The 27,186-nt window shown below is 42.9% G+C and overlaps 1 protein-coding gene across 1 annotated transcript; it reads left to right on the forward strand.

Annotated features, from left to right (window-relative positions):
* Positions 1 to 1,549: 1,549 nt before the first annotated feature.
* Positions 1,550 to 26,983, forward strand: DYNLRB1 (dynein light chain roadblock-type 1). The gene is made up of 4 exons (XM_037812199.1): positions 1,550 to 1,635; positions 13,933 to 14,008; positions 20,623 to 20,790; positions 26,630 to 26,983. The coding sequence occupies exons 1-4, from the start codon at positions 1,633 to 1,635 to the stop codon at positions 26,671 to 26,673; spliced, it is 291 nt and encodes a 96-aa protein (XP_037668127.1). The 5' UTR covers positions 1,550 to 1,632; the 3' UTR covers positions 26,674 to 26,983.
* The last annotated feature ends 203 nt before the right edge of the window (positions 26,984 to 27,186 follow it).

Genomic DNA, 27,186 nt, shown 5'->3' on the forward strand with positions numbered 1-27,186 from the left:
CTGATTGTCATTATGTAAGATGATCCCTCGTGTGCCTATTTTCCAGGATGTTTTTGGGGTCCAGTTCCTGCCGCACTTCTCCTTGCTAAATGCTTTCCTAATGTTTCCAGCTTTCAAAAGCCATTCCTTTGGAGCCAATCTTTTTTTTTTTTTTTTTTTTTTTTAACATTTTGAAATAATTTTAGACTTTGGAGCTGTTGCAAAGTTAGTAGAGATCTGCTGCACATTCCTTACCCAGCTTCCCCCAATACTAACATTCCATATAACCATTGTACAATTAGCAAAACTAATAAATTAACATGATAAAATAACTAACTAAACTGACCTTATTCCGATTTCACCAGTTTTGCCACCTAGGTCCTTTTTCTTTTCCAGGATCAGATCCAGGATCTCACATTACATTTAGTTGTTATGCCTCCTTGGTGTCCGATCTGATAAATCTTTGTCTTTTTCATGACCTTTACATTTTTTAAAGAAAACTCATCAGGTACCTTGTAGAATGTCCCCAATTTGGATTTGATGTTTTCTTAGGGTTAAGGCCATAAATTTTTGTACAGAATACCACAGAGGTAATGTGCCCTTCTCAATGCATCGTTAGGAGGCACAAGACATATGTCCCATTGCCAACGATGTTAACCTTGATCTTCTCGTTAAGGTGATATCTGCTAGGTTTCTCCACTGTAAGGTCACCATCCAATTCTCTTAACATGCAGAAGGAGTAGCACAATGCCTTCCTCACTGAAGAGAGGCCACGATGGAATGAAGACTTGGGGTCAGATGATGTGTGTTGATAATCTGTACTGAATCCAGTGCCTCGAAGAATCACCATCTGTAAAGTGGGGGTGCTGACATTATGCCGAGGCTACCGGGATAATGCAGCACAGTAATGAGGCATAAGGTTTCTTAAATAGCAGTATGTTTTAACAGAAGATAATTCCTGCTAGAGGAACCAGCAATTTCTGTGGTCTGTGGAACTGGAAGGTTAAAGAGTGGAAAATGAGACGTTGGGTTCTGGGAAGAAGACTCCCCCTTTCAAAGGTGAGAAAAACGCCAGAGAGCCCAGAGATGGGAAATGGCTTCTCCACGGTAACACTGGGGTGAGGCTGACTTCCAGGCTGACCCGGATGACTCTCTCAGAGATGCTTGGAAAAGTCCCAAGGGAGCACTCTGAGGCTCCCAGACACTCCTGACTCCAGCCACACCCTGGGCTTTCCCCTTTGTCTTTGGCGCATTTTGGCTCCGCGCCTCTCTGTCTCAGTCTGGGCGCAAGGGGGTCTTAGCACTCCCTGTCCTCGCCTCCCTATCGCCCTCCAGCCTTCATCCAGGGTTTCCAGAACTAGCCCTCATTTTGAATGAGAGACCGCGAACCAGCCTCTTTTCCAGTACAGCCGGAGTAGGGAATTTTCCACAATTGAAATGTTCCTTTGCTTTTCGCTTTTGGACAGCTCTGGGCAAATTCTCCACGAGCCCTAAGGGCGCTAGCTAAAATCCGCCTGCATGCCTATCAGCCTGCCCCACACTGACTCCTGATAGGCTGCCGGAGCCGTCCGTTTTTACAGCAGCTGGGCGCAAGCGCGGAAAGGCACCGCGACTGGGCTCAGTTACAACGCGGAGCTACCGGATCGGTCCGACATGGTAAGTGATTGCCAGGTCTGTGGCTGGAGGCCGCCAGCTAACCAAGCACGGCCACCCACCACCCTGCGCCTGTCCTCCCATCCTCCCGGGGTTTCAGACGACCGGGCGAGGAATCCGCGGGGCTGGGGCGGGCCGGGCCTGGGCTGACTAAAGAGCGGAACCCGGGCGGCGCGGATCTTCTGGCTGGGACACCGGAGCTGAGGAGACGGTCGCTGAGCTACCGGATCACTGCTCCTGAACCGGAAGTAGGAGTTCGGGCTTCGGCAAGGACCCGACGGTGGGGGGAAGCCGGCTCCCGGGCGCCTGCATCCTGGCGTTCCGGGTCTTGTTGCGCCATAAGAACAGTGATAACGTTCGGTGGAAGCTTAGTTTGTTCCCGGCACTGCTAAGCGCTTTACGTATCTTGTGTTTGGTCTTGACCACAGACAGCCTGTGAGATAGGTCCGACCTTTCTCTCCGTTTTACATATAGTCCCGCGATTATAAGGGCCTTGTCCCAGGAAATGGTGGCGGTGGCTCTGAACCCAAGAAACTTGACTCTCTGCTCTGAACCACACAACAATCCGCCTTTCTCTGCGTGTGTCTCTTTCAAGCCGCTGGGAAACTTGGTGCAGGAGTCAGAAATGGGCGGGGCCTACCCTTGGGATCCAGAAGCCTTCTGCCTGCCTTTCTGACAGGAGCTGTGGGCTTTATGCCTTGACAGATTTCGTTCTGTAATGTTTTCAATCCTCAGAGCTTGTTGTAAAAAAAATTTGAAGAGACGTTTTTTTGTTTTTTTGTTTGTTTTTTTATCTTCATTTTATTGAGATATATTCACATACCACACAGTCATACAAAACAAATCGTACATTCGATTGTTCACGGTACCATTACATAGTTGTACATTCATCACCTAAATCAATCCCTGACACCTTCATTAGCGCACACACAAAAATAACAAGAATAATAATTAAAGTGAAAAAGAGCAATTGAAGTAAAAAAGAACACTGGGTACCTTTGTCTGTTTGTTTGTTTGTTTTCTTCCCCGATTTTTCTACTCATCCATCCATAAACTAGACAAAGTGGAGTGTGGTCCTTATGGCTTTCCCAATCCCATTGTCACCCCTCATAAGCTACATTTTTATACAATTGTCTTCGAGATTCATGGGTTCTGGGTTGTAGTTTGATAGTTTCAGGTATCCACCACCAGCTACCCCAATTCTTTAGAACCTAAAAAGGGTTGTCTAAAGTGTGCGTAAGAGTGCCCACCAGAGTGACCTCTTGGCTCCTTTTGGAATCTGAAGAGATGTTTTGAATGTTAAACCATGTGACTGTATTACCTTTTCAAAAATTTTGTTTACAAATATGAAGCTTACAAGAAAATTGAAAATGAAAAATAGCCGCATCACCTAGGGCAGCTACTTGAAATTAGGCATATTGCTTCGACCTTCTCTCCCGTTTCTGCTTTATATGGTTTACTCCTACTGAATATACAGTTGTAGGCTCTGGGTTTTTTTCTTTCATTTATTACCCACTACAAAGAATGTTTCCACATCGTTAAAAACATGCAATAATGCTTCAAATAATGTGAATTCATTTTTCTTAGCACTTTTTAAACTGTAAAACAACTTTTAAAACTTAAAAAACATTGGATTTTTTACTGGTAATACACATAGTAAAAACAAAAAAACACTATTAAAGGATCTAAGTGAAAAAGAAAAAAAGAGAAAAAAAAAGGATCTAAATGAAAAAATAAATCAATCTCCTAGCCTTGACTCCTAGCCTCAGTTTCCTCCTTCAAAAACAGCCGTTGCTAGCTTCTTGTATGCTATGCTAGCGTGGACATAACCACCTATTTTTTTAAGCTACAAATTGTAGCTTACTACATACACCCTGTATGGTTGGGTGTATGGGAGTTTGTAATCATGAAAGCCATGCATGTTTACATGTGCATTTTGACAAATTCAAACAGTACCAAAGTATATAATGTAGAAAATGCCTGTAGTCCTCATCTCATTCCTCGGAGATAAACACTGTTGGCAGTTGGGTATGTTGCCTTCCAAACATTTTTGGTACATAAGTGCATTTATATATAAGCTGTTCATTGCATGAAACTGGAACATATGTATTTATACAGACTAAGTTTGCTTTAGGCTGCAAGTTTAGATACCTTGTTCTGCAGCTTGCTGTGTTCACTTAAAAATATCAGCTCTTTTCCATGTCAGTAAATATAGATCTACTTCATTCTTTTTAAGGGTTGTATAATATTCTGTTGCACTATGTACATTTAGATGATTTACAGTTTTTCACTCTCTACAATGCTGCAGTAACTGTTCTCATCTTTTTTGCATTCATACTAGCGGCTATAGGCTATATAGAATAAATTCCTGAAAGTGGTACTCTTGGCATGCATATTTGACATTTTGATAGAAACTGCCAAATTGCCCTTTAGAATGATGGTCTAAAAATTGTACATAATTCTTGTCATTCAGTTTTATTCCACCACTCTACAGTTTTTATCTTTGTACGTTCTCCTTCCTCCTTGTTCATGTGTGCGTATTGTTTCAAAATGTGCATACTGTTTTTCTTTTTTGTTTGTTTTAACATCTTAAAAGCATTTAACCTTTTTACTACATCATTTTTATGATGAGTGGTTTTTAGTAACTGTCTAATACCCTGTGAAATAGTACCATAATTTGCCAGAGTATTCCGGTTGTACATTTGGGTTGCTTCCAGTTCTCCATTAACAGAGGTAATGCTGTGATGATTGTCTCTATATGTGTATTATGTGTATAGTTTTCTTTTTTCTTTTCTTTTCTTTTCTTTTCTTTTTTTTTTTTAACTTATTGGATTATTTCCTTAGGATAAATTCTCAGGAAAAGAACTTCTGAGGCAAAGTTACCAACGCTTTTATGGTTCTTGAAATACATTCAGCTTTCCTAAAAGCTTGTATTGCCTTTATACTAGTTTTCCAATAACATTTAAAAAGATATCTCAGCATTGCTGTGGTTTTCTTTTTTTTATTTACAGGCAACAGTGAACATTTTTCTATGGGTTTCATTTCCCATAGGAATATTTTCTACTAGTATTCTTTTTGCCCACTTACCTGTTGGAGAGTACTGTTTTTCTTACTGATTTTGTGTGACATTTTGTGTTTACTTTTGTATCTGTTAACATTTGATGCAAAGATTTTTCTATCCTATTTGATTCTTTTTTTCAGAAATTTAAAGAAGTTTTTTTTAGTAGTTAAATTAATCACAGTTCCTTTGTAAATCATTTGCTTCAGATGGTTATCCCTCCTATGCAAAGCCAGTAAATAATCCTTGAGCTTTATCTGCTACTTGTTTTTCCATCTGTTGGCAACATGCACCTGGGAACTAGAACACCCAGAAACCTTGATTCCTACCCTGGTGCAGAGACACCAGTGTTAATAGCACTAAAGACCCAGGATGCTGACGTATCAATTGGGCCCTCCCTGGGAGCAGAAGAGGCAGTTGGAGATGTGAGCTGTCCCTAGGGGGCTGCATATCCAGATATTTCTGGTACCATTTGGCTACCAGAAAGGGGTGACAAGCTTTGAGCCAGAGGTGGCCTGACTTGGCTGCATGATTATGGTTAGGGCTGTCCTTTCACATCCTTACCTGTCCTGGTTACTGCTTGTGGGGTTTTTTTGGCAACATTTCTTCTTTCTTGGCTTCTTTAGGACTGAGCTTGAGGCCTCTTTTAAGCGGTTATTCCTGGGACCCAGACAGGCAGCTCGTGCCCTGAATTTCCTGGGGACTTCTCCGGGCCTCATAGCCCCTTCTCAATGCAAGCCTAGCCGAGGTTGGAGAGACTATTCTCTGGTCTTGCAGAGGAAAAAAATTATTAAATTTTTGATCACTGGAAAAAGCATCATAAAATTAAATGGAACAAAAAATTGGGGTGAAGGAATGTTTCTGGATCAAGATGTCAGAGTGAGACACTTCAAGGCTCCACCCCCCTATAGAAACTGAATGACTAAGAACTGGCATTCTTTCTAAAAGCTCCATAAAACAGTTAAAGGATTGCAGTAACAGGGTGAGAACTGAGTCAAGAAAAAGGCTAGTTAAAAGAGTAGGAACTTGTTGTTCCTTGGCTGTCCCCTACCCCATCTTCCGGAGTCCTGGTTCTTATTCCTGAGGCAACAGCATAACCCTCCTGTACAAACTGGAAGCATATATGTCTGGCCCAATCCATTTGGGGGTGGCCTGAGGCAATCACTGTCCTAGAACTTGCCCCACATGTAGAAGAGGGCTCACCGAGCTCCTACAGAATGCTGTGAGAGAGTGGTCAAGTTGTGCTGCCTGGGGCAAGGCATTGCTGGCCATAGAACATACAGTGCAGTGTCTGGGACTATGAGGAAACTGTTCGCTGGGGAAGAGGGGACATTCACATCTGTGTAAGCAAAGGAATTCCTAGAGCCACACATGCCTATGACAAGAGGCATGTGCAGAAAGGAACAGGGAGGCCCCTACCCTTTGACCTGGATGTAGTCTCCAAAACTTTATTGTATGGATAAGCCCTGAAGAAGAGCACTTGCACAGGTCAATCTGCATAGACTGGGAAAGGTGGATTTTTTTTCCTTTCTTCTTTTTCTCCCCCCCCCCCCCCCAACTCCTGCCATTCAAGGAATGTCCTGTCTTAACACTAGCTGGATACAAGCTTAAGGACACCTCAGAGAATACATTCCAGTGAAAACACACTAAAATATCGAAATGTCCAGATTTCAACAAAAGATTATGAAACATACAAAGAAACAGGAAGTAACGGCCCAGGCAAAGGAGAAGAATAAATCCTTCAAAACCATCAATGAGGAGGATCAGACCTGGACATTCCAAACAAAGACTTTCAATAGTGATCCTAAATATGCTCAAAGAGCTATAAAGGAAAACATGGACAAAGAACTAAAGGAAATCAGGAAAACCATAGAGGAACACAAAGAGAAGGTCAATAAAGAAATAGAAATTATGAAAAAAGAACCAAACTGAGCTGAAAACCACAATCACAGCAATTAAAAATTCCCTAGAGGGGTTCACCAGCAGATTGGAGCTGACAGAAGAAACAATCAGGGAACTTGAAGATAAGACAATTGAAATCATCCTGTCTGAGGATCAGAGAAAGGAAAGAATGAAGAAAAGTGACCAGAGCTTGAAGAGCCTATGGGATGCCATCAGACATACCAATATACACATAGAGGGTGTCTAGAAGGAGAAGAAAGACTATTCAAGAAGTAATGGCTGACAATTTCTCAGATTTAACCAAAGATATGATTATACACATCCAAGATGCTTAATGAACTCCAAACAACATAAACCCAAATAGACCCATGCCATGGCATATTATAATCAAACCATCAAATGCCAAAGATAAAGAGAGAATTCTAAAAGTGCAAGAAAGAAGCAAGGTATGTCACATACAAGGGAACCTCAATAAGATCAAGTGCTTATTTTTCATCAGGAACTATGGAGGCAAGAAGGCAGTGGGATGACATATTTAAAATGCTGAAAGCAAAACATTGCCAACCAAGAATTCTGTGTCTGGCAAAAGTGTCTTTCAGAAATGAGGGCAGAATTAAGACATTCCCGGATAAACAAAAGCTGAAGGACTTCGTCACCACTAGACTGGTCCTACGAGAAATGCTAAAGGGGGTTCTGTAGGTTGAAAGGAAAAGACAATAGACAATCCACTGAAGCCACATGAAGAGATAAAGATCTCTAGTAAAGATGATGACATAGGTAAATATAAATCCTCATATTTTTGACTTGTAATTCCATTTTTATTTCCTAAAATATCTAAAAGGCAAATGCATAAAATGTAATGATAAATCATTGGTTTTGGAATCATAATATATAAATAAGTAATTTGTGATGGGAACTACAGAAAGACTGGGGGGATGGTGGGGTATAGGAACATAGTTTATAAGTGCTATTGAAGTTAAGTTGGTGTGAAAACAAATGAGATTGTTATAGATTTAGGATGTTAAACTTAAGCCCCATGGTAACCACAATGAAAATATCAGAGAATATGCGAACTCATAGAGACAGAAATTAAGAGTACAAGTTACCAGGGGTGGGGGCTGGGGCAGTGGGAACTTAATGCACAATGAAAGGGTTTCTGTTTGGGATGAAGGGAAAGTTCTAGTAATGGATGGTGGGGAGGGTACTGCAACATTGTGAATGTGGTTAATCCCACTGAATGGTATGCTTGGGAAGGGTTGAGATGGGGGTATATGTTTCCACAATTATGAAAGAAAGAAAGAAAAAGAAACTAAAGAGATAATGATAATTAAATGCAATATATGGTACTGGCTAGGATCTAAGAATGAAAGCATAAAGACTCAAAAGGACATTATTGGTGTACCACTATGTAATGGTACTGTAAACAATCGAAAGTACGATTTGTTTTGTATGACTGCGTGGTATGTGAATATATCTCAATAAAATGAAGATTAAAAAAAAAAAAGACATTATTGGGACATTAAAAATTGGAATATAGAATATAACCTTTATATCAACATTAAATTATTTGAACTTGATGATTGCACTTAAGGTGATTACATAAGTGAATTTTCCTTGTTCCTAGGAAATGTACATGGAAGTATTATGTGTTCAGAGAGTATGATGTATGCAACTTTTTCTCAAATGTTTGATAGAATGATATGGCTAGGGTGACAAAATGTTAAAATAATTGGATCTGGGTATCTGGGGGAAGTTGAGGGTGTGTTGGAATTTTCTGTATGGGGTTTGTATTATTTTTGCAACTGTCTTGTAAGTTTGAAGTTATTTCAAAATAAGTTTTTTAAAATTGGGGAAGCTTAATTCATGTGACAGACATCTAATACTCCTTTTGGGATAATGGAAAAGTTTGGGTAAAGGATGGGGGTGGTGGTCGCACAATATTGTGCTGAATTATATATTTGAATGTGGTTAAAAGGGGAAATTTTAGGTTATATATATTACTAGAATAAAATTTTAAAACAAAAAGCTGTAGAACTGTATAATACAGTGAACTCTAATGTATAAACTATGAATGACAGTTAATAGTACGATTATACTAGTATTCTATCATGAGTTGTAACCACAGTATGGCAAAATGGGGGCGGTATATGGGAACTCTATTTTCTGCGTGGTTTTTGTGTAAACCTACCGCTTCTCAAATAAATAAATATATCAAAATTTTAATAGGTTGTTAATAAATATTTGTTGAATGAATGGAAAAAATACATTTGATGGGGAAAAATGTTCTGGAAACAAGTAGTGGTGATGGTGTACAACACAACAAATGTACTTGATGCCATTGAATTGCACACCTGAATATGACTTAAATGCTTAATTTTGTGTCATGAATACTTTCCCACAATAAACAAGAATGTTTGGGGAAAAAAGGCTAATATTCTTAACATGCAAGAGCTTTTGCAAATCAATAAGATTTGTAGAAAAATAAAAAAAACTCAAAGGAGAGATGCAGTTAATAATAATTGAGTCCATTTCAATCTCATGAATAACCTAAAAACTCAAGAAAAGTTAACTTTTGTTATTTTTTTGCATATAAAATTAGCAAAAAAAAATTTTAAAAAACATGGAAAGTCTGGTCATTTTTCTGCTCCTTGTTCCCACTTACTGCCTTTGCTTTCACCCCTTTACTTCAAGTGTTTTCCTTACTGTCATTTAGATCTTGGCTTTTTTAAAGCTACATCCTCAGATAATCCTGACCATATTAGCCAAAGAAGCATCTCTCCAGCCCCATCCCTGTAAATTGTACCCTGCAAGAATCTTGTTTGTTCACTTGTTTTTTTGAAGGTCTCTTCTACCAGAATGTAAGCTCCCTGAGGGCAAGGACCTCATCAGTTGGAGACACTGGTATACCCAGCTTTTCTCTTGACCTGCTGTATGTCCTTGCACAGAACTCTTCTCCTTTCTGAACCTCAGTTTCCTCATCCATAAGATGGAGTTCAGATTAACCATGGAAGTTCACGTGAATGAGAGGTTTGGACAGAGGTCTGTCTGAAAGTGTTTGTCCCAATATTTGACCCTTTATGAGGTACTGAATAGATCAGTGTATACTTGTGTGTCCTCCTTTTCCTGGTAGTGGGTATTTACTTCTTAAGCAGCCTGATTTCAGTGGCTGGTTCTCATTAAACTTGTGATCACCTAAACCGTAGCTCTTTTTCACCCTGGATACTGTAAGGCCAAGTCCTCCCTCCTGTAATTACAAAAGATTGATTTTGTGAAACATGGTTACAGAAATGTTATCTTTTTGTACCTTAAGTATTTATTGAATCTGTCCTGTGCTAGTTACTGAAGCTGTAAATTCTAGGTTCTTGTTCCCAGAGTGCTTTAGATTTGAAGGAAGAGACAGATGGACTCCATTGTGATAAAGAAGGCAAGGTGTGTGGGTGCCCAGAAGGTGGGCAAGTGTCAGAGAAGGCTTCTCACAGGAAGCTTCTGAACTAAGTCCAAAGAGTCAGAAGTTAGCCATAGGAAGCAGTGAGTGAGGGAGAGAAGGATGCTTCCTTCAGACACAGAGAGTAGCGCATGCCAAGAACCAGGGCTATAGAGGCCAGGGCTCACAGCCGGCTGTTTACCCCCTTGCAGTCCATTCACACAGCAGCCAGAGCTGTCCTTTAGAAACATCAGTTTGTGCCACTCCTCACCTCAAAACCTGCCAGTGTATGCAACAATGTGAATTAATCTTGAGGACATTATGTTGAGCAAAATAAGCCAGAAACGGAAGGACAGATACGGTATAGTCCCACTTAATATGAACTAACTATAATGAGCAAACTTTGGAGAGTTAAAGTCGAAAGCATAGGTTATCAGGAGATAGAAAGAGGGCAGAGATTGGGCAATCAATGTTTGAATACAGAATGTTCAATAAGGTTGATTGTAAGCATTCAGAAATGGGTAGCACAATACTGTGTAACAGTAACACAATACTGTAAGTGTAATTAAAAGCTACATATGAGTATGGTTGAAAGAGAAAGGCTAGAGTTGTGTATGTCACCAGAAGGAAAGCTAGAAGATAACAACTGGGTTGTATAACTTAGTGAAACTTAAAGTGGACAATGATGGTGGTTAGTAGTATAAATATAAGAAAGTTTTTACATGAACTGGAACAAACTTAACATCACTATTACAAGGTGTTAATAATAGGGTCATTTATGAGGGAAAATACAATTAATGTAAACTAAGGTCTATAATAAAACAGTAACGTTGTAAAATTCTGGTATTAATACCAAAGGTAAATATCAATAATAGGGGAATATTAGGGGTCTGGGATTTTTTTTGGAAGAAATGAGAATGTTCTCATATTAACTGTAGTGGTGAATACATAACTATGTGATTATACCAAGAGCCATTGATTGTACACTCCTTTAGGATGGATTGGATGGTGTGTAAATAAAACATAAAAAAAAAAATAGGGAGGCATAAGGGATATAGGATGTTTGGGGTTTTCTTTTTTTCTTTTTCTTTCTTTTTGGGGTAATGAAAATGTTCTAAAATTGATTGTGGTGATGAGTGCACAACTGTGATGATACTGTGAGCCAATGATTGTATACTTTGGATGGATTATATCCTATGTGAATATATCTCAATAAAATTGCATTAAAAAAAAAAAAACAAAACTGCCAGTGGCTCCTGATCTCATCCTCAGGAGAAAAAACAGTCATTACTGTGGTCGCCAGTCTCATTGTGATCTCGTCATGGCTGTCTCTCTAATTTTGGCATCCATCACTCTTCCCCTTGCTCACTGCACTTAACTCACTGCCTTCCTTTCCTAAAACAGACCTTTTCCCTTCTTCGGGCTTCTGTACTTGCCCTTCATGCCATCTGGAACATTGTCCCCAGAAGTCTGCAAGGCTATCTCCCTTATTTCCTTCAGGTCTCTAATCAAATATCACCTTAGCGAGGCCTTCCCTGAACATATTACTTAAAATTGCCATCAGCCCCTACATTCTAGATTCCCCTTCCCTACTATTTACTGACATGTTTTACTTATTCCTTTTTTAATTACCTTCTCTCCCACCCCCCAGTATCAGCTTCACAAAGACAGGGATTTTTGTTATACTGCTATATATTGTTCACTGCTGCGTCCCCAGGCCTAAAACAATGCCTGGCACATAGAAGGTGGTTATATAGTTATTGAGTAAATAGCTGGCTTATGAAATTTTATCTTTTTCATTTCAGCTTCAACTTCTGGGGAATATTTTGGACCTAGATTTTGATATCTTTAGTTTTAGCTTTCTTTCCCCTTTTCTTCCTGGGTTGGATTGTGGATTGGTTGCACTGTCTTACGTTGCCATTTGAGTTACTCTTATATATTATTCCTATGATGTTGAGCATGTTAGGACCCTGTGGTCCCCACACCAGAGACCTCCATCTTGGACACCTAGCAGGAGTTTTAAAAGTGTTTTCAAATAGAAACAATAGAATAAAAAGGGCTGTTTGGAAAAGAAAATAAAAACTTATCTATAATTCCCTGCTTTTAATGTGGCTTTTTTTTTTCTAAATAATTTTCTATAGCCCTTTTGTTTTTACATGGTTGTAGTCATCAAGTACTTTATTTTTGCTTTTTGCTGTTTTCACTTAACATTGTATCAGTAGTATGACATAGTCTAATCATCACTGTTACTTTGTATATCGTATTCCTATAAGTAGATGTTCCATAATCTACTCAACTTTTTCCTGATTGTTGGGCTTTTTTTTTTTTTTTTTGCTTTTTTCAGCTTTTTGTTGTTACAGATGTCACCACAAAAACCTCTTGCTGTGTTCATCTTTTTTGTTCTTTTGGATTATTTGCTTAATGGGTTACCAAGTCAGACTCATTGAGTACTAAGTTTTATATAGTGTTGACCACTGTGGTACTTGCCCCTTCCCCTTAGAATAGTATCTGACACATAGTAGGAGTTCAGTGAAAGTCTGTCGAATGGATTATGATCTCAAACATGCATGACCCACTGCATTGTGCTCTCACATCTATAAAGCTAGCCCTGTTTTTTTTCCTAGGTTCCTGATTTTAGCAGTCAGGCTGTTTGCCATTTTGTGGGAGGAACTTGTTGGCCCTTCCCTCCAGTATTTGAGAGTATTCTTACATCAGTGGGGAGTGGGTGGCAGTGACTGGATTGTCAGCCTTGTGCCCTCTAGAAAAACAGTAATTCATTGTGCCATCTTTACCCATTCTTTAGGAGCCCCCCCTCCTGCACCATCTCATCAGCCCCTGGGGGTGGGAAACCACTCTCTTGGTGAATGGAGCCTCTGTTTCCAACAGAGTCCAACTCTCAGCCTTTGAGATGCTTTTGATTGGATTCTAGTCTGGTCTGGAAAGGACCTTCTTGAGAACAAACACACTTCAAGGCCAGTTTCCATCCACAGTAAAGGTGAGGCCTAGTTCAGTTTGGCAGCTATTTTTTAAGCCCTGCTCTGCAAATCATTGTGGAGGCTCTAAATAGAACACAGAACCTAATACATCCCCCAGAGCAGTACAGCCAAGGTTTTGAGTGGTCAGAAGTAGGTAAAAACTCCATTGAGTTGGGGGATCAGTAGAGGCTTCATGGAGATTTCTTAGATGGTCTAGAATTTGTTGGACTTCAGCGGAGAGGAGACCTTGTAGGGCAAAATGATATGGAGGCAGGGAAATGTGGACATGTGGTTGGAGAGTGGAGGGAAATGTGAGAGGTCAGAGAGGTTGGAGTGATAATGTAGAAGACCTTGTAAGGCAGGGTGTGGAGCCAAATGTCTTGGCCCCTTCCTGAGGCGCTATTTCTTGTGGCTTTGTGCCATGTGTTATAGTGTCTCGGATGCCAACTTATTAAGGCGCTGAGTCTGTCCTCATGGGGTCATTTTGCTTCCATTGGAATATTTTCATTGTGCTCTTTGGGCCACAAATGACAAAGTGTCTCCTTCCTGTTAGATGCCACTATTTCACTTTTTTCCAAATCATTGGTGTTCTGTCCCCAGCTATACCAAATATGTGAGTCACTGATATGTAGATATTCCCAGGAATGATATTTATATTCTGCTCCCAAATAGCTGGTGGGTGGGAAGTGTAGCATAATAGTGCCTGGGGGGCAAAGGGCCAGAAGCAGCTGTGCCCCATGCTAGAGATATGAGCAAGATGGTCTGGTGCTGGCAGGGGCCTAGGAACATTCCAAGCAGGTCGTGGAAGCTTGGGGAGGGGGCAATGGTGGTGTTGCTTGTTTGTTGTTGGAAGACTAAGTGTGATTCATCGGCCTGAGGTATGAGGGAATTAATCCAGTCCACCTAGCCCCTCCTAACCTTGGTCTTGTTCTTTCTGGCAGGCAGAGGTGGAGGAGACCCTAAAGCGACTTCAGAGCCAGAAAGGAGTGCAGGGAATCATCGTGGTGAACACGGAAGGTATGCTTTCCCTCTGGCCCTAACCTGTACCCAGGCAGCCCCCAAAAAACTGTCCAAACACAATGTCACACCTGCTATTTACTAAGCTCCTTCAAAGTATGTGATCTAATTTTAAGCCTTTTAAAAAATATTTTCAATGTTCTTGCACTGTTATTGGAATTCTAAATTTAAAAAAAGGAAAAATTCACTCAGTCCCCTACCCTGACAAATTATCCTTTTCAGTATTCCAGGCTTTTTCAGCCCTTGTCCAGACACATTTGCTCATGATCAGAATCAGAGTTGTTACTCTTTTGCATATGTTTACATGTGAACTTTATATATATATATATTGCTTCACGGTTTACAGAAGCAAAAATTTTAACTGCTAGAACAATACTGATGAACCATCCCCGTGTATGAATTTCTAGTACTCTAGTCAACTTCTCTGTGCCGATAACTTTTCCCCCTTCTTCTGGGGATTATTTCAACAACTAGGAAAGTACAAGATACTAATGTTCCCAAACTGCACTAGATCTGGTGAAGAAGGGAACTAACATTATCACACACCTATCCTGTGCCAGAACATACATTGTTTCATTTATTCCTTAAAGCATCCCTGTTATGTCCATTTTCTGGTAGAGAAAACTTAAATCTTGACATTTCATTTACTCGCCTGGGTCACAGAGCCAAGATTTAAATCCAAGTCTATCCTAGGGCAGGGTTGTGCTCAGCTATAAAGGACCAGAGACTGGCTGCTGGTGTGGCCCCAGGCCCTGACACTCGAGGTAGCAGTTACAACAAGGGCTCTGGAATCCAGCAGTCCTGAGTGTGAATCCTGATTCTGCTCCTGAGTAGCAAGTCACTTAAGCCTGTAAATGTGAATAATTATATGTACCTTATAAGGTTATAAAAATTAACTGAGAATGCACAACATAAAGCATTTGACACAGTACCTAGTGCTTACTGTGGCTGCTGCTGTTATCATTATTGTCACTATTTCTGATCTCCGAAACATTTGGTTACATAATCTCATTCACCTAGTCAGATTTCCTGCCTTGGGTTGGGGGAAATCCATTTGTTTCATGCCTCTAGGCCCCATTGTTTCCCCTATTTTTCCATTCATTAGAATCACCTGGGGCTCTTGTTAAACATACTGCTTTCCAGGCCTTTCCTCTAGAAAGCCTGATTTATTGGCGTAAGGTCAGACCTGGGAGGTTGCTTGTTTACCAAGCACCCCAGGAGATTCTTAAGATCAATCAAGTTGGGAAAATTCTGCACGAGCAGGTGGATTCTAATCAAAAGAGGCTTCAGTGAGAGCCACAGTCTCAAGACCCAAAGCAGATCTGAGTCCACCACTGGGCTTTCCCTTTGAGAGACCATGGGATGGTGTTTTCAGGGCTGTGTTCTGCAAACCTGGGGTCTCTGTGCTGCCACTGGGAGTAGAGGTGGAGGCCCAGGCCCCCTGTCCATCACATCAGGCAGGGCATCTCTACTCAGTCCATTATCTTGCATTTCTGCATTAATGTCAATTTGGGGAAAGAGTTTAGCCAGTTTTTAAACTGCTGACTTAAAATGGGAGATTTTGATGTTATATATATTCGGCTACAATACAAATTTTTTTTAAAAAAGAGTGCCCTACTGGGGACAGACAGCTTGACATTCTGAGCCCTCTGTCTTGGGGCTTGCCTCTTTGAAGCTTATAATTGCAAAGGAGAGGCTAAACCTGCTTATAATTGTGCCTAAGAGTTTCCCCCTGAGTGCCTCTTTGTGGCTCAGATGTGGCCCTCTCTCTCTAACTAAGCCACCTTGGCAGGTGATCTCACTGCCCTCCCCCCTACGTGGGACCTGACTCCCAGGGGTGTAAATCTCCCTTGAAATGCAGGATACGACTCCCGGGGATGAATCTGGACCTGGCATCGTGGGATTGAGAACATCTTCTTGACCAAAGGGGGGATACAAAATGAAACGAAATAAAGCTTCAGTGGCTGAGAGATTTCAAATGGAGTCGAGAGGTCACTCTGGTGGACATTCTTATGCCCGATATAGATATCACTTTTTAGGTTTTAATGTATTGGAATAGCTAGAGGTAAATACCTGAAACTACCAAACTCCAACCCAGTAGTCTGGACTCTTGAAGACGATTGTACAGCAATGTAGATCACAAGGGGTGACAGTGTGATTGTGAAAACCCTGTGGATCGCACTCCCTTTATCCAGTGTATGGATGGATGAGTAGAAAAATGGGGACAAAAACTAAATGAAAAATAGGGTGGGTTGGGGGGGATGGTTTGGGTGTTCTTTTTTATTTTTATTTTTTATTATTATTCTCATTCTTTCTGGTATAAGGAAAGTGTTCAAAAATAGATTGGGGTGATGAATGCACAACTATATGATGGTACTGTGAACAGTTTGATTGTTACACCATGGATGATTATTATGGTATGTGAGTATATCTCAGTAAAACTGAATTCAAAAAAAAAAAGAGTGCCCCAATTAATTAGACTACTTATTAAGCAAAATATATTGTTTAAATGAAGGAGGTATTTGATTGTTGTGTCTGAGAAAGTGATTACTTGTGGCTCTTGAGAGCCAGTGTGACTCACAAAGTCTCTATGATGTTGGGTTTGTTGAAGGCTTTCAGAGAGTTCCTGTGTGTAAAAGTAAAAGTAGCTAAGGGCAACAAAATGGAGGTGTCATGTCCTTGGTTTAGGATGTTGCTTCCAAGTTGTCAGAGGCCTGGCCATCCCAGAGCGGGCTCCCCAGCTTTGTCAGAGCCTGACTAAACCATGTGGTCATTGCATTTAAAGGAGATGAGAGCAGGCCCCCCAGTTTGGGTCTACCGCTGATCAGCTGCCCCAAGTGGAGTGGTTGGTCCAGGTGATCTCTTTAGAGGGCTTCTTTTGCCAAGACTCAAAAGACTGTGTGATGCACAACTCTGTGATTATACCAAGCCATTGATTGGATACTTTGGATGGATTGTATGGTGTGTGAATAAAACAGTTTTAAAAAAATAAAAATTAATTATTATTATATTTTTTAAAAGGACTGCGTGTCCACTCAGAAAGTAGCTGTCTTCTTGGATTTGACATTTTTGGGGAACAGCCCAGGGGCTTAGGACCCCAAAAGGAGTCACTTAACTTCCACTAGTACTTGCAAACTATGAGCCTTCATTTCTGGGCTTAAAACCAGGCTTTATCTGGGAAAATCTAGCCCCCAATTGCTTACCTTTTGGATACTAATGAGGCTAAGAATATGCAATGTGGAAACAGGCTCTCTGGTTTTGAATCCTGACTCTTCACTTATCAGCTGTGTCATTTGGACACGCCACTTAACCTCTGTTCTAGTTTCCTCATCTGTAAAATGTGGATAAACATGCACTTCCTCAAAGGGAAGCTTTTAGAACAGTGCCTGGTACATGGTAAATGCCATATAAATGTTAGAATTATTTTAAGAATGTGTGTTATTTGTTTATCTTAATTTGTACTCTAGTCACAGAGCTCCCGCTTAAAGTCTTTCATTTACATTTTCCACAGTGACCCTTCCCGGCAAGGGCGTTTACCATTTTTCAGAGAGAGGAGATGTGAAGGGGGTGGTCAGCTTTGGGTTGATTAAAGACTCCATAGAACCTTTGAGCCCTCTGGAAGCTTTATTTTAGAATGTATTAGAGATCCTTCTTATCTATCTAGTGTTTTCCCACCCCCATGGTGCTGCTTCCTTCGGGGTGCTTTCCCTGTCCACCCCGGCCCAGAGTGATTGCCCCTGCCTCCAACCCATGACACACCCCCATCCAGGTCACTTACCTGCCACTGCCTTCTGACAATCTCTGTCTTTGTTGAATTAAACTGGTGCTTCATAAAGAAGTGTGGATTTAAGCAGCTTTTCCGAGAACTTAGGAACATTCACTTTTATTTACACCTGCCATCCTCTCCTGCTACCCACACATGGCAAAATAGAAAACTCAAATGTGTAAGCTCTTTGAGGGGGGAGATTTTCTCCTTGTGTCCACTACTGTATCCCCAACACCTAGAACAATGTTGGCACATAGTTTGGTGCTTAATAAATACCTGTGAAAATATTTTTAATTGTATTTTAATATTGACTAAAGCCAATGGATGTGGTGGGAGGACATTGGACTGCACAGCCTAAAGGATTTCAAGACTTGCCGGTGACTGCCCACTTCTCTGTGGGCTGTACTTTCCCCACTTGTGAAGGCAGAGGCTTGGAGGAGGTGACCTAATCATAAGATTGTCTTTGAGGTCTCCTGTGAATCTGGAATTGATCTCTTGCCTTTGTTTGAAATTCTCCCCAGTTTGGTCTGTTTCCCCACCTCCATATTTTCTGTTGTTTTTAGGGTGAGCCAACACTCTAACAACACCCTTCTACTTGGGAGAAATGTGATCAAATTCATGCCAGTATTTGTCTGAACTACTAAAAGTAAACCCTTGTGACTGTTCATTTATCAGTAGCAAAAAATGCTTATTGCAGTCTCCAAAGGACACTGATGAGCAAAACAAGCCTGATGCTGACCCTCAGAGGGCTTACAGTTTGGTGGGGGAGCGACATAACGATCACTTCTGTGAAGGTGTGATGTCAAACTGGTAACTGCTATGGAGGAAAACTGCTTGGGGCTCAGATGGTAGATGGGGAGCACTGACCATGTCTGGGGGTAGGTGGAGCCATCAGAAGGTAGAGACATGAGGGGCCAGTGGGAATCATTGGGTGAATAGAGGAAGGAAGGAAAGTTCCAGGCAGGGGAACCTGAAAGAGCATGGCCTTGTGGTGTATAAAACAAGAAGGTCAAGGTGTTTGATCACTCAAATCTTGCCAGCGCTTGAGACCAATAAATCTCACTATCGGGACCCAAAGGTGAGCTAAGGGGATGGTTCCCTAACAGGCAGCAGGAACGGCCAGCCCAGGTTTCCATCCAGGCTCCCGTCTTGGCCTTCAGTGGGTGGACTCATGTTAGCAAGCCCCTTCAGGTTTAAGGAACAGTCACATCCCACCCATCAGGTTATCTGTGGAATGGGATTTATTATATAATGGGATTTATTGATAACAAACTAATAATAAGTGTGTACTCTGCTAAATACCCTTACATGAATTAAGCCACATTTAATCCTCACAGCAGCATTTGAAGCACAAGTATTTATCTTTCTTTACAGATGAGGAGATGGAGATTTAGAGAGGTTAATTGTCTTGCCTCATGCACATTGCCATTAAGGGTCAGAGCCCAGGGTAAGCCCAGGTCATCGGATTTCAGAGCTTCTGCTCATTAATCATAACCCCAGTTGTGGATAGATGATAAAGGACACACACTCATCCTGCCATTCTCAGGAAGGTGCAGCCATACAGCACAGCCTGGTAGGGCCCTGGTGTGTACACTGTTGCTATCCAGAACTCAACAGTAACACTGTGACCTGGTCATCTTGTCCCATAAAGGCGAGTAACCACAACACATTCTCGTGCTTCAGTTGACTCACAAGTGCCTCCCTGATTCACCTGCTTCTGTCGTCACCATGTTCTCTTCTTCTGCCCACTTTTGTGTTCCTGGTGCCCTAAAAAGACAAGGTTGGGCCAATTTCTTGCCACCCAGTGTGTAGGTCTGAGGATGACTGCCTTTGCTGATCCCTCGTCTCATCAGTGGGCAGGGTCCTGAGCCCCAAACCTGGCCACTTATATGTGAGGAGCTGTGTATGCCATGTTCTCCACAGACTGTCAGTTGTAGGCTCTTCGGATGTCATGGATGGAGCCTTCTGCTGATGTGTCACAGCCAATTCACAGACAGCTCATGGCCCAGTTGTGGCTTGAGGGAGTTCAAGTTGAGCCACATTCCTTGCCTCTATGACAATAGGCACCATCCATGGGGGACATTCAATAGTTCATCTCAAGAAAATGATCCTTGAAACAGAAAAGGCTTGATGCACAATTTTGTTCATTGCACAGTTAATTATGATAATAAAAAATACAACCTAAATACCAAACAATAGGGGAATGATTAACTCTGTGGAATGTCCACTTAGTGGGCTCTTTGAAACCAGTAGCAGTACTGTTTACAAGGGGTTTATACAGGTGTAGACATGCTTTAAGTTTGAGGCATGATCATTTATACACATGTGTTTACAACTGGACCCTAAGCCTCCCTGAGTGGGGACTGGACCAGAATCAGTTACGATGGTTATGTTCCTCGCACAAACTGACCTTACTTCTTTTTCCTACTTTTCAGTATTTACAGATTGGTAAGAGCTGTCCTCCTTGTCAGTGTATCAGTATTATGAATAATAATCTTTCCTTTTATTGCTAGAAACCAGTCAAGGCATTGCAGCCCTGTGAAAAGAGCCCAGCAGGAACCAACAGGCCTGCATTTGAATCCTGGCCCTATTGCTTATCCACTATGTGACCTTAGGCAGGTCCCTGCTGCTTAGAGCTCTGTAACGAAGGTGGTGATTTCGGTAAATGAAGATGGTGATGCTAGCCTCGGAGTAGTTTTGGGGTCTGGTGCTGACATACCTCAAGTGCTCAGCACTGTGCCTGTCACCTCTCAAGCCCTCCATAAATAGTGACGATGCTTGTTACTGCCAGCCTGATATGATATGAGCCTGACAGTATTCCCACTCAATTTGCTTACTCTCCCCTCAGGCATTCCCATCAAGAGCACCATGGATAATTCCACCACCACACAGTATGCCAACCTCATGCACAACTTCATCTTAAAAGCACGGAGCACTGTGCGTGAAATTGACCCGCAGAACGACCTTACCTTCCTTCGTATTCGCTCCAAGAAAAATGAAATTATGGTTGCACCAGGTAAGGAGTCTTCCACATCTCCCCTTAGAAACAGACCCTCACAGCAAATTTATTAGGGCTTATCAGGAAGACTTAGAACATTGGTGTCCCCAGAAGTTCTACAGAAAGGCCTGAAGAGTTGAAGGTGTAGTTGCCTCACTGCCTAACCAGTCTCCAGCTGCATCCCCCAACAAATAGTGATTCTAGTCCAGGCCCTGTCCTGGGTTCCAGGCCACAGTGGGGAATCATGGTCTTGTGGGGGAGATAGACTCATAAGTATAACACAGTGTAATCCTTGCCTTGATATGAGAAAATACAAAGAGCACTTTGGAACATAGAGGAGGGGTGATTAGCTGTCTGGGGCAGTCAGGAAAGGTTTCCCAGAGGTGGTAACATTTGAGCTGAATCTTGAAGGCACAAGAAAGAGTATAAGAAAGGCAGAGGGGTGTGAAAACTATATTTAGAGGAAAAAGAATTCGGTGGTTCTAAATCAAGGTGCAAAAAAGTTTAGTGGTTCTAAATACTGTACGATCATTTTATCCTTGGAAAAATTTTAATTTGCCACTTAGAAAATACAATCCTGTCTCTCTTAAGCCCCTTATAGCCGTATTTTTCCCCAGCATTGAAACCCATTACTATTTTCATTTTAAATGAAGTGCTTGGCTTGCGTTTATGGGCTGTCATACAATCTATTCCTGGTTTAGACCTTAGGATCATTCTCAGGGTGATGAGATGCTCATCCTGGGAGGAGCCCACAAGGAGCGGGAGCACAGGAGGGAGCAGCAGGGCCGCCCACCTGCCCTACCTCACCTCTCACATTCACAGACTCAGTGGCACACAGGATTGTTTTTGCATTGTTACTTCTCTCCCCCCTGCCCCCCCTTTTCGGCTGAACCTTGTAGCTGAGTTATGTGATGATGCAGTTAACGGCTGCAGGGCAGCTTGTTAGGGCATCAGAGTACAAAGAAGACCTGTGGTCCCATTTAGAAGGGTCCTCAGACACCAGACTCAGTTGTATGGACTTGATCCTCTGAGCAGGATCCTGTGTGTTTAGGGGCTGGATGAAGGAGGGTAGTGGGGAGGCTGGGGCACTGAATGTCCTTGCACTTGGCCACACAGATGGAGAGGAGGCCAGCTGCAGGGTTCTAAGAAGAATTTGATGGGGGAATTTCAGCCACCCCCAGCAGCAAAGCAACAGGGTTCTGTTTCCAGGCCTGCTTAGGCCCACTCTAGCTTCTTGGAAGGATGTGAGAGAACCACAGAGCCAGTGGCTGGGGTGGAAACTGAGAAGAATGTAAGGATAATGACAGAGTCATTTGTTCCAAAAACATACTGTCCATTGGTTTTTTAATTTAAGCACTGTCTAGTGCACAATAGACAAGTTTTCTCATTTTGTCAGAGAAAGAAAAACTGCAGGAGGCTCAGAATCTGTTTTCCTGGCTTTGCCTTTCCTGGCTTTATCTGTTTCCCAAGCATGATCTTGGGCAAGTCACACAACACCTCGGAACCTCTGTTTGCACATCTGTAAAATGTGCTGCTCTTCTCTCTGAGATGCCCTGTCTGGTTGTTGGCACAGGGTAGGGGTTGAAAACCCTGGATCAGATTTGAACTCAGGTCCCTCCTAAGACTCCTTCCTGTGTGTCAAAGCAGACCGTATGCTTCCCACCCACATGGGAACTCAGAATTAATGTAGTCTCGATGGGCTCAGACAAACCAGCCATGGACAATGTCTCTTGGCTGAATGTTTCTGAGAATGCCTTCTCTGGAACTGCAGAGTCATCTGAAAGCTCCTGGCCATCTGTTTCTCAGTTCGGTAGCAAAGGCATCTCCAACTGAGCCTTGACATGCGTCAAAGCCCATGAATGTGTTTGGAGTCCAGGAGATTAGAAACTCCTGAGTTAAGGAAACCAAGATGGCGGCTAGGTGAGACAGGGCTAAGGAACACCTCCGTGGAAAACACTAGATAAGGACCAGAGAGTGACCCAGAATACCGGTTACAGCAATGTGCCAGCTGAATGAGATCTGCTAGTTCCCAGGGGCTGTATACTTGGTGAAACTGAGAGTCTGCATTCTGAAATGAGTGAGTAAGCCGGCTGGAAGTCCCACAGCTGCACGGCGATCCGGGGAAGCCAGGGTTTGGAGTCTGGGAAAAAAAAAAAGGAAAAAGGGGAAAACCCTGGAGCGGCTGCAGGTGCGATCGTGGGAAACACGCAGTAAAACACAGCAAGAGGGGGCTGGGCCGGCCTCTCGGTGACTGGCCTGGAAGATAGCCCTCTGCAGATATCCCTGGGGCGGGGGGAACGGAGCGGAGAGCCAGGAGCCGAAAGAATCCCCGCAGCTAGCAGCTCGCTCCCGGGAGGGCTGGACAAACTCCTGCCTGGGGCCGTGCCCAGAGCCCAGAGCCCCGCCAGTTGTCCCGGAGCTGGGAAGGAGGAACTGTGCGAGGAGGCGGGTGTGGAGATGCCCCGTTTAGCCATTTTTGCATAAGGCTGAAAGCAAGCCAGCTCAGCCTGGCGGCCCAGGGCTTCCCTTGAGGGACGGCGCGCGCTGATGACGTAGCACAGCATTCTCTCAGCAGTGGTCCTGGAGGAGCGCGGCTGGGCAGGGGACCTGCTCGGAGATCCCAGAGACACTACGCCAAGTTTGTGGGACATCGAGAGAGAGGGGCAGGGGCTGGGGCTGAAATGAAATGAAGGCTTGGTCTCTTGCAGAGGCCTTGAATCTCTGGGAACCGGGGAGATTTGAATATTGAGGCTGTCCTTCCTCCCTGACCACCTGTACAAGTGCCCCACATTCAGGGCGGACAGCTCCAGCCACACACCCAGGCTGAGATCTCTGGCTGGACCCCACAAGAGGTGGAGAACTGACTTGAGAGGTATAGGTGACTCACAGATGCCATCTGCTGGTTAGTTAGGGAAAGTGTATGTCACCAAACAGTGTTTCTGAAAAATTAGATAGGTTTTTTTTTTTTTCTACAAATTAAAAGAACCCTGTTGAGCAGAGCAGATGCCAGGAGGCCAAAAACAACAGAAAATCTCAGTGCATATGATAAAACCAGACGATATGGAGAATCCAACTCCAAACACACAAATCAAGTTATCTGAAGAAACAAAGTTCCTCGCAGAATTAATTAAAGAAACACAATCGAGGAACGAAAGCATGGCAAAGGATTTAAAGGACATCAAGAAGACCATGGCCCAGGATGTAAGCTACATAAAGAAGACCCTAGAAGAGCATAAAGAAGACATTGCAAGGCTAAATAAAAAAATAGAAGATCTTATGGAAATAAAAGAAACTGTTGGCCAAATTAAAAAGACTCTGGATAATCACAATACAAGACTAGAGGATGCTGAACAACATCTCAGTGTCCTAGAAGTCCACAGAACAGAAAATGAAAGGACAAAAGAAAGAATGGAGAAAAAAATCAAAAAAATTGAAACGGATCTCAGGGAAACAGTAGATAAAATGAAATGTCCAAACTTAAGACTCATTGGAGTCCCAGAAGGGGAAGAGAAGGGTAAAGGTCTAGAAAGAGTATTCAAAGAAATTGTTGGGGAAAACTTCCCCAAACTTCTACACAATATAAATACACAAAGCATAAATGCCCAGTGAACACCAAATAGAATAAATCCAAATAAACCCACTCCAAGACATATTTTGATCAGACTCTCAAATGCTGAAGAGAAGGAGCAAGTTCTGAAAGCAGCAAGAGAAAAGCAATTCACCACATACAAAGGAAACAACATAAGACTAAGTTGTGACTACTCAGTGGCCACCATGGAGATGAGAAGGCAGTCACATGACATATTTAAAATACTGAGAGAGAAAAATTTCCAACCAAGAATACTTTATCCAGCAAAACTCTCCTTCAAATTCGAGGGAGAGCTTAAATGTTTCACAGACAAACAAATCCTGAGAGACTTTGCCAATAAAAGAAACTCCTGAGTTAAGAGGTTCTCCTTGGGTTCACAGGCCCAGAGGCCCCTGCAGCTTTTTCAGTGGAGGTGAGGATGAAGTGGCCAGACCCTCACCTGGTCAGCATAGAGGGGGGCTGCAGGAGTGCGCACTTTGCTTGCTCTCCCTCCTTCTCCCCCTTGCCACTGACTCCCTTATCCTCCCAACCTCTCCACCCCACCACCACAACTCACACATACATCTTGTTAATGCTGAAAGATTGCATGCCTTAAATTCAAGGAAGGAGCGTTTTCCTCTGAACATCATCACCCCTGTGCTCCCAACCCCACTGCTACCTCTGAGAGCCGGAGAGAGTCAGACTTCTCTCCCTAAGGTCCCCGCACATGCCATCCTGACACAGATACTCCCTTCTATCCTTTTCGCTTGGCTCACTAGCCTGCTTATTCCATCTGATCTACGATTAAGTACCACTTCCACAGAGAAGCACCCCCCACCACCACCACTCCCCCAATCCATATTAGGTAGGGCCTCAGTGTTCATACTTTCTCCATGGTCATGAATTTGGAATGCTACTTGTATGTATTTGTTTCTTTAAGTCTGTCTTCCCCCTCTAGGTGGTAAGTTCCATTGAGGTCAGGGACCTGTCTCAGAGCTTGGTACATTGTAGGTATTTATGAAATATCTGTTGAATGAGTAAATGTGTGATCCTCTAAACCACCTTCCATTGCTGATAGCCCACAGCAGTGGGGATGAGAGTCAGAGATGTTTGTGGGGCATGGAATTTAGGATGAAAGCCAGTGATTTGATACTTCAGAACATTTGCTTTGTTGTGGCCAAGTAAAAACATTGGGCTTTGGTGCCAGCACTCTGTGGGCAGGAGCTGCTGATCAGAGCCTCTGAGGCCCTACCTAGGGCTGGGTCTACCTTAGGATTCCAGAGAGCGGGTGTCATCCCTGACAGGGGCAAGACATTTAACCATCAAAGCTTCAGTGTGCTCGTTTGTGAAGTGGGAAAAAACTAGCACCTGTCGCTTGGAATTCCCATGGCTTGAGGCTTCATTGAGGTAGAATATGAGAGGTGGACGCATGGAAGTCTTGCTAAACGTTTGAGGTATTGATCATTAAGTGGGCAGAGCTGGACCATCCTGTTTCTGTCTTCTATGAAATGAGAGGCAGGCAGGCTCACTTCTGAAGTCTCCTCTGGCTTCGACTTCCTATGATTTCATGAAAGACATTCCTCCTTGTTGGGCTGGATCCCCAGAGCTGGAATCCAGGCAGCTTTGGCCCCCTTTGACCTGGAGCCCAGGAGATTTTCTTGTCCAGAAGGCTCTGGAAGGTCAGCAGCTGAGCTTCTGAAAGAAACTGACATTAACCCAGACCAGTGAGAATTAGGTTGGAATGCCTTCTTCGTCACTAACTAAGTGGGTGACATCAGGCTGGTGTTTTTCCCAGAACCATCATCTGGGAACTTGTTAGAAATGTAAGAAACACAAATGCTCGGTACCGAAGCAGCTGCTCTGGAGGTGGGCCTAGCGATGTGAGTTGCATACAGCCCTGTAGGGATCTGGGCTGCAGCTCAATTTGGGAACCACTGCCTTAGGCAGTTCATTTAAACTGGACCTGAGTTTCCCAGCACTGTATTGTGTTGAGTGTTGGGTGGATTCTGGGAGAGGAGGCCTGCAGAGTGCCTGCTGCAGGGAAGCCCTCAGGGGATGTGGTCCTTTTGAGAGAAACTGCTTTCCAGCAAGCCACACTGGCCACAGTCCCCACAGGAAACCATCGTCTATTTTCCCAGCAATTGGAAGGAGACTAGATACTGATGCTTTTTATCGTGCCTCCACCCCTCAATTTTATGTGTAGTGATTTCTTGATTTATTCACTTTCTATTGTATTTTCCCCTATTTTACATTTAGTGATTTGTTCTTTTTCATTTTTCTCTTTTGCAGATAAAGACTATTTCCTGATTGTGATTCAGAATCCAACCGAATAAGTCACTCTCTTGGATCCCTGAGTTATTCCTTAATTTAATTCCCCCAAGAATAATAGTGTTAATCATGCCTAGTCGGCCGGTGCGTGGAAATCACCTTGGAGCCCACTTGCCCCACCCAGTGGCCAAAGGTGGGCTGGCAGCTCTGCCCACCCCATCAAAGGAATCCCTCTTAGGGGCCCTTTTTTCTGATCACTTTGGGGTTTGGAGCAAGAGTTTGTGAGAAGCTCACACCCTGCTTCCTTCTGACCTTCCATTTACTTTGTTGCCCTTGGGAAAGGCTTTTTCTTTAACTAAAATACCGAAATGCTTACCCTGCTGTTGTGTCTTTAAACAGAGGTTGAAAAGGCCTCTGCTCTTCCTGGGAATTACAGGGTCTGGTTACCTGCTGCCTCCTCCAGTCCCTGGCAGTGGGCAGATTGTGTTCAAGGCCAGAGGGCCTGCTCCTTCTTGAGCCTGTGGCCACACTCACTGAACTTAGCCTGATGAATAATTGGTCCTGGTTTCTGGGCCTCG

The sequence above is a fragment of the Choloepus didactylus genome, chromosome 19 (genome assembly GCF_015220235.1).
Source record: "Choloepus didactylus isolate mChoDid1 chromosome 19, mChoDid1.pri, whole genome shotgun sequence".
Classification (NCBI taxonomy): Eukaryota; Metazoa; Chordata; class Mammalia; order Pilosa; family Megalonychidae; genus Choloepus; species Choloepus didactylus.

What these genes read in the sequence shown, in the direction of transcription:
- DYNLRB1 (XM_037812199.1), top strand. An exon ending in CATCGTGGTGAACACGGAAG is followed by an intron (nt 14,009 to 20,622) that starts GTATGCTTTCCC and finishes CTCTCCCCTCAG; the next exon opens with GCATTCCCATCAAGAGCACC. An exon ending in TGAAATTATGGTTGCACCAG is followed by an intron (nt 20,791 to 26,629) that starts GTAAGGAGTCTT and finishes TCTCTTTTGCAG; the next exon opens with ATAAAGACTATTTCCTGATT.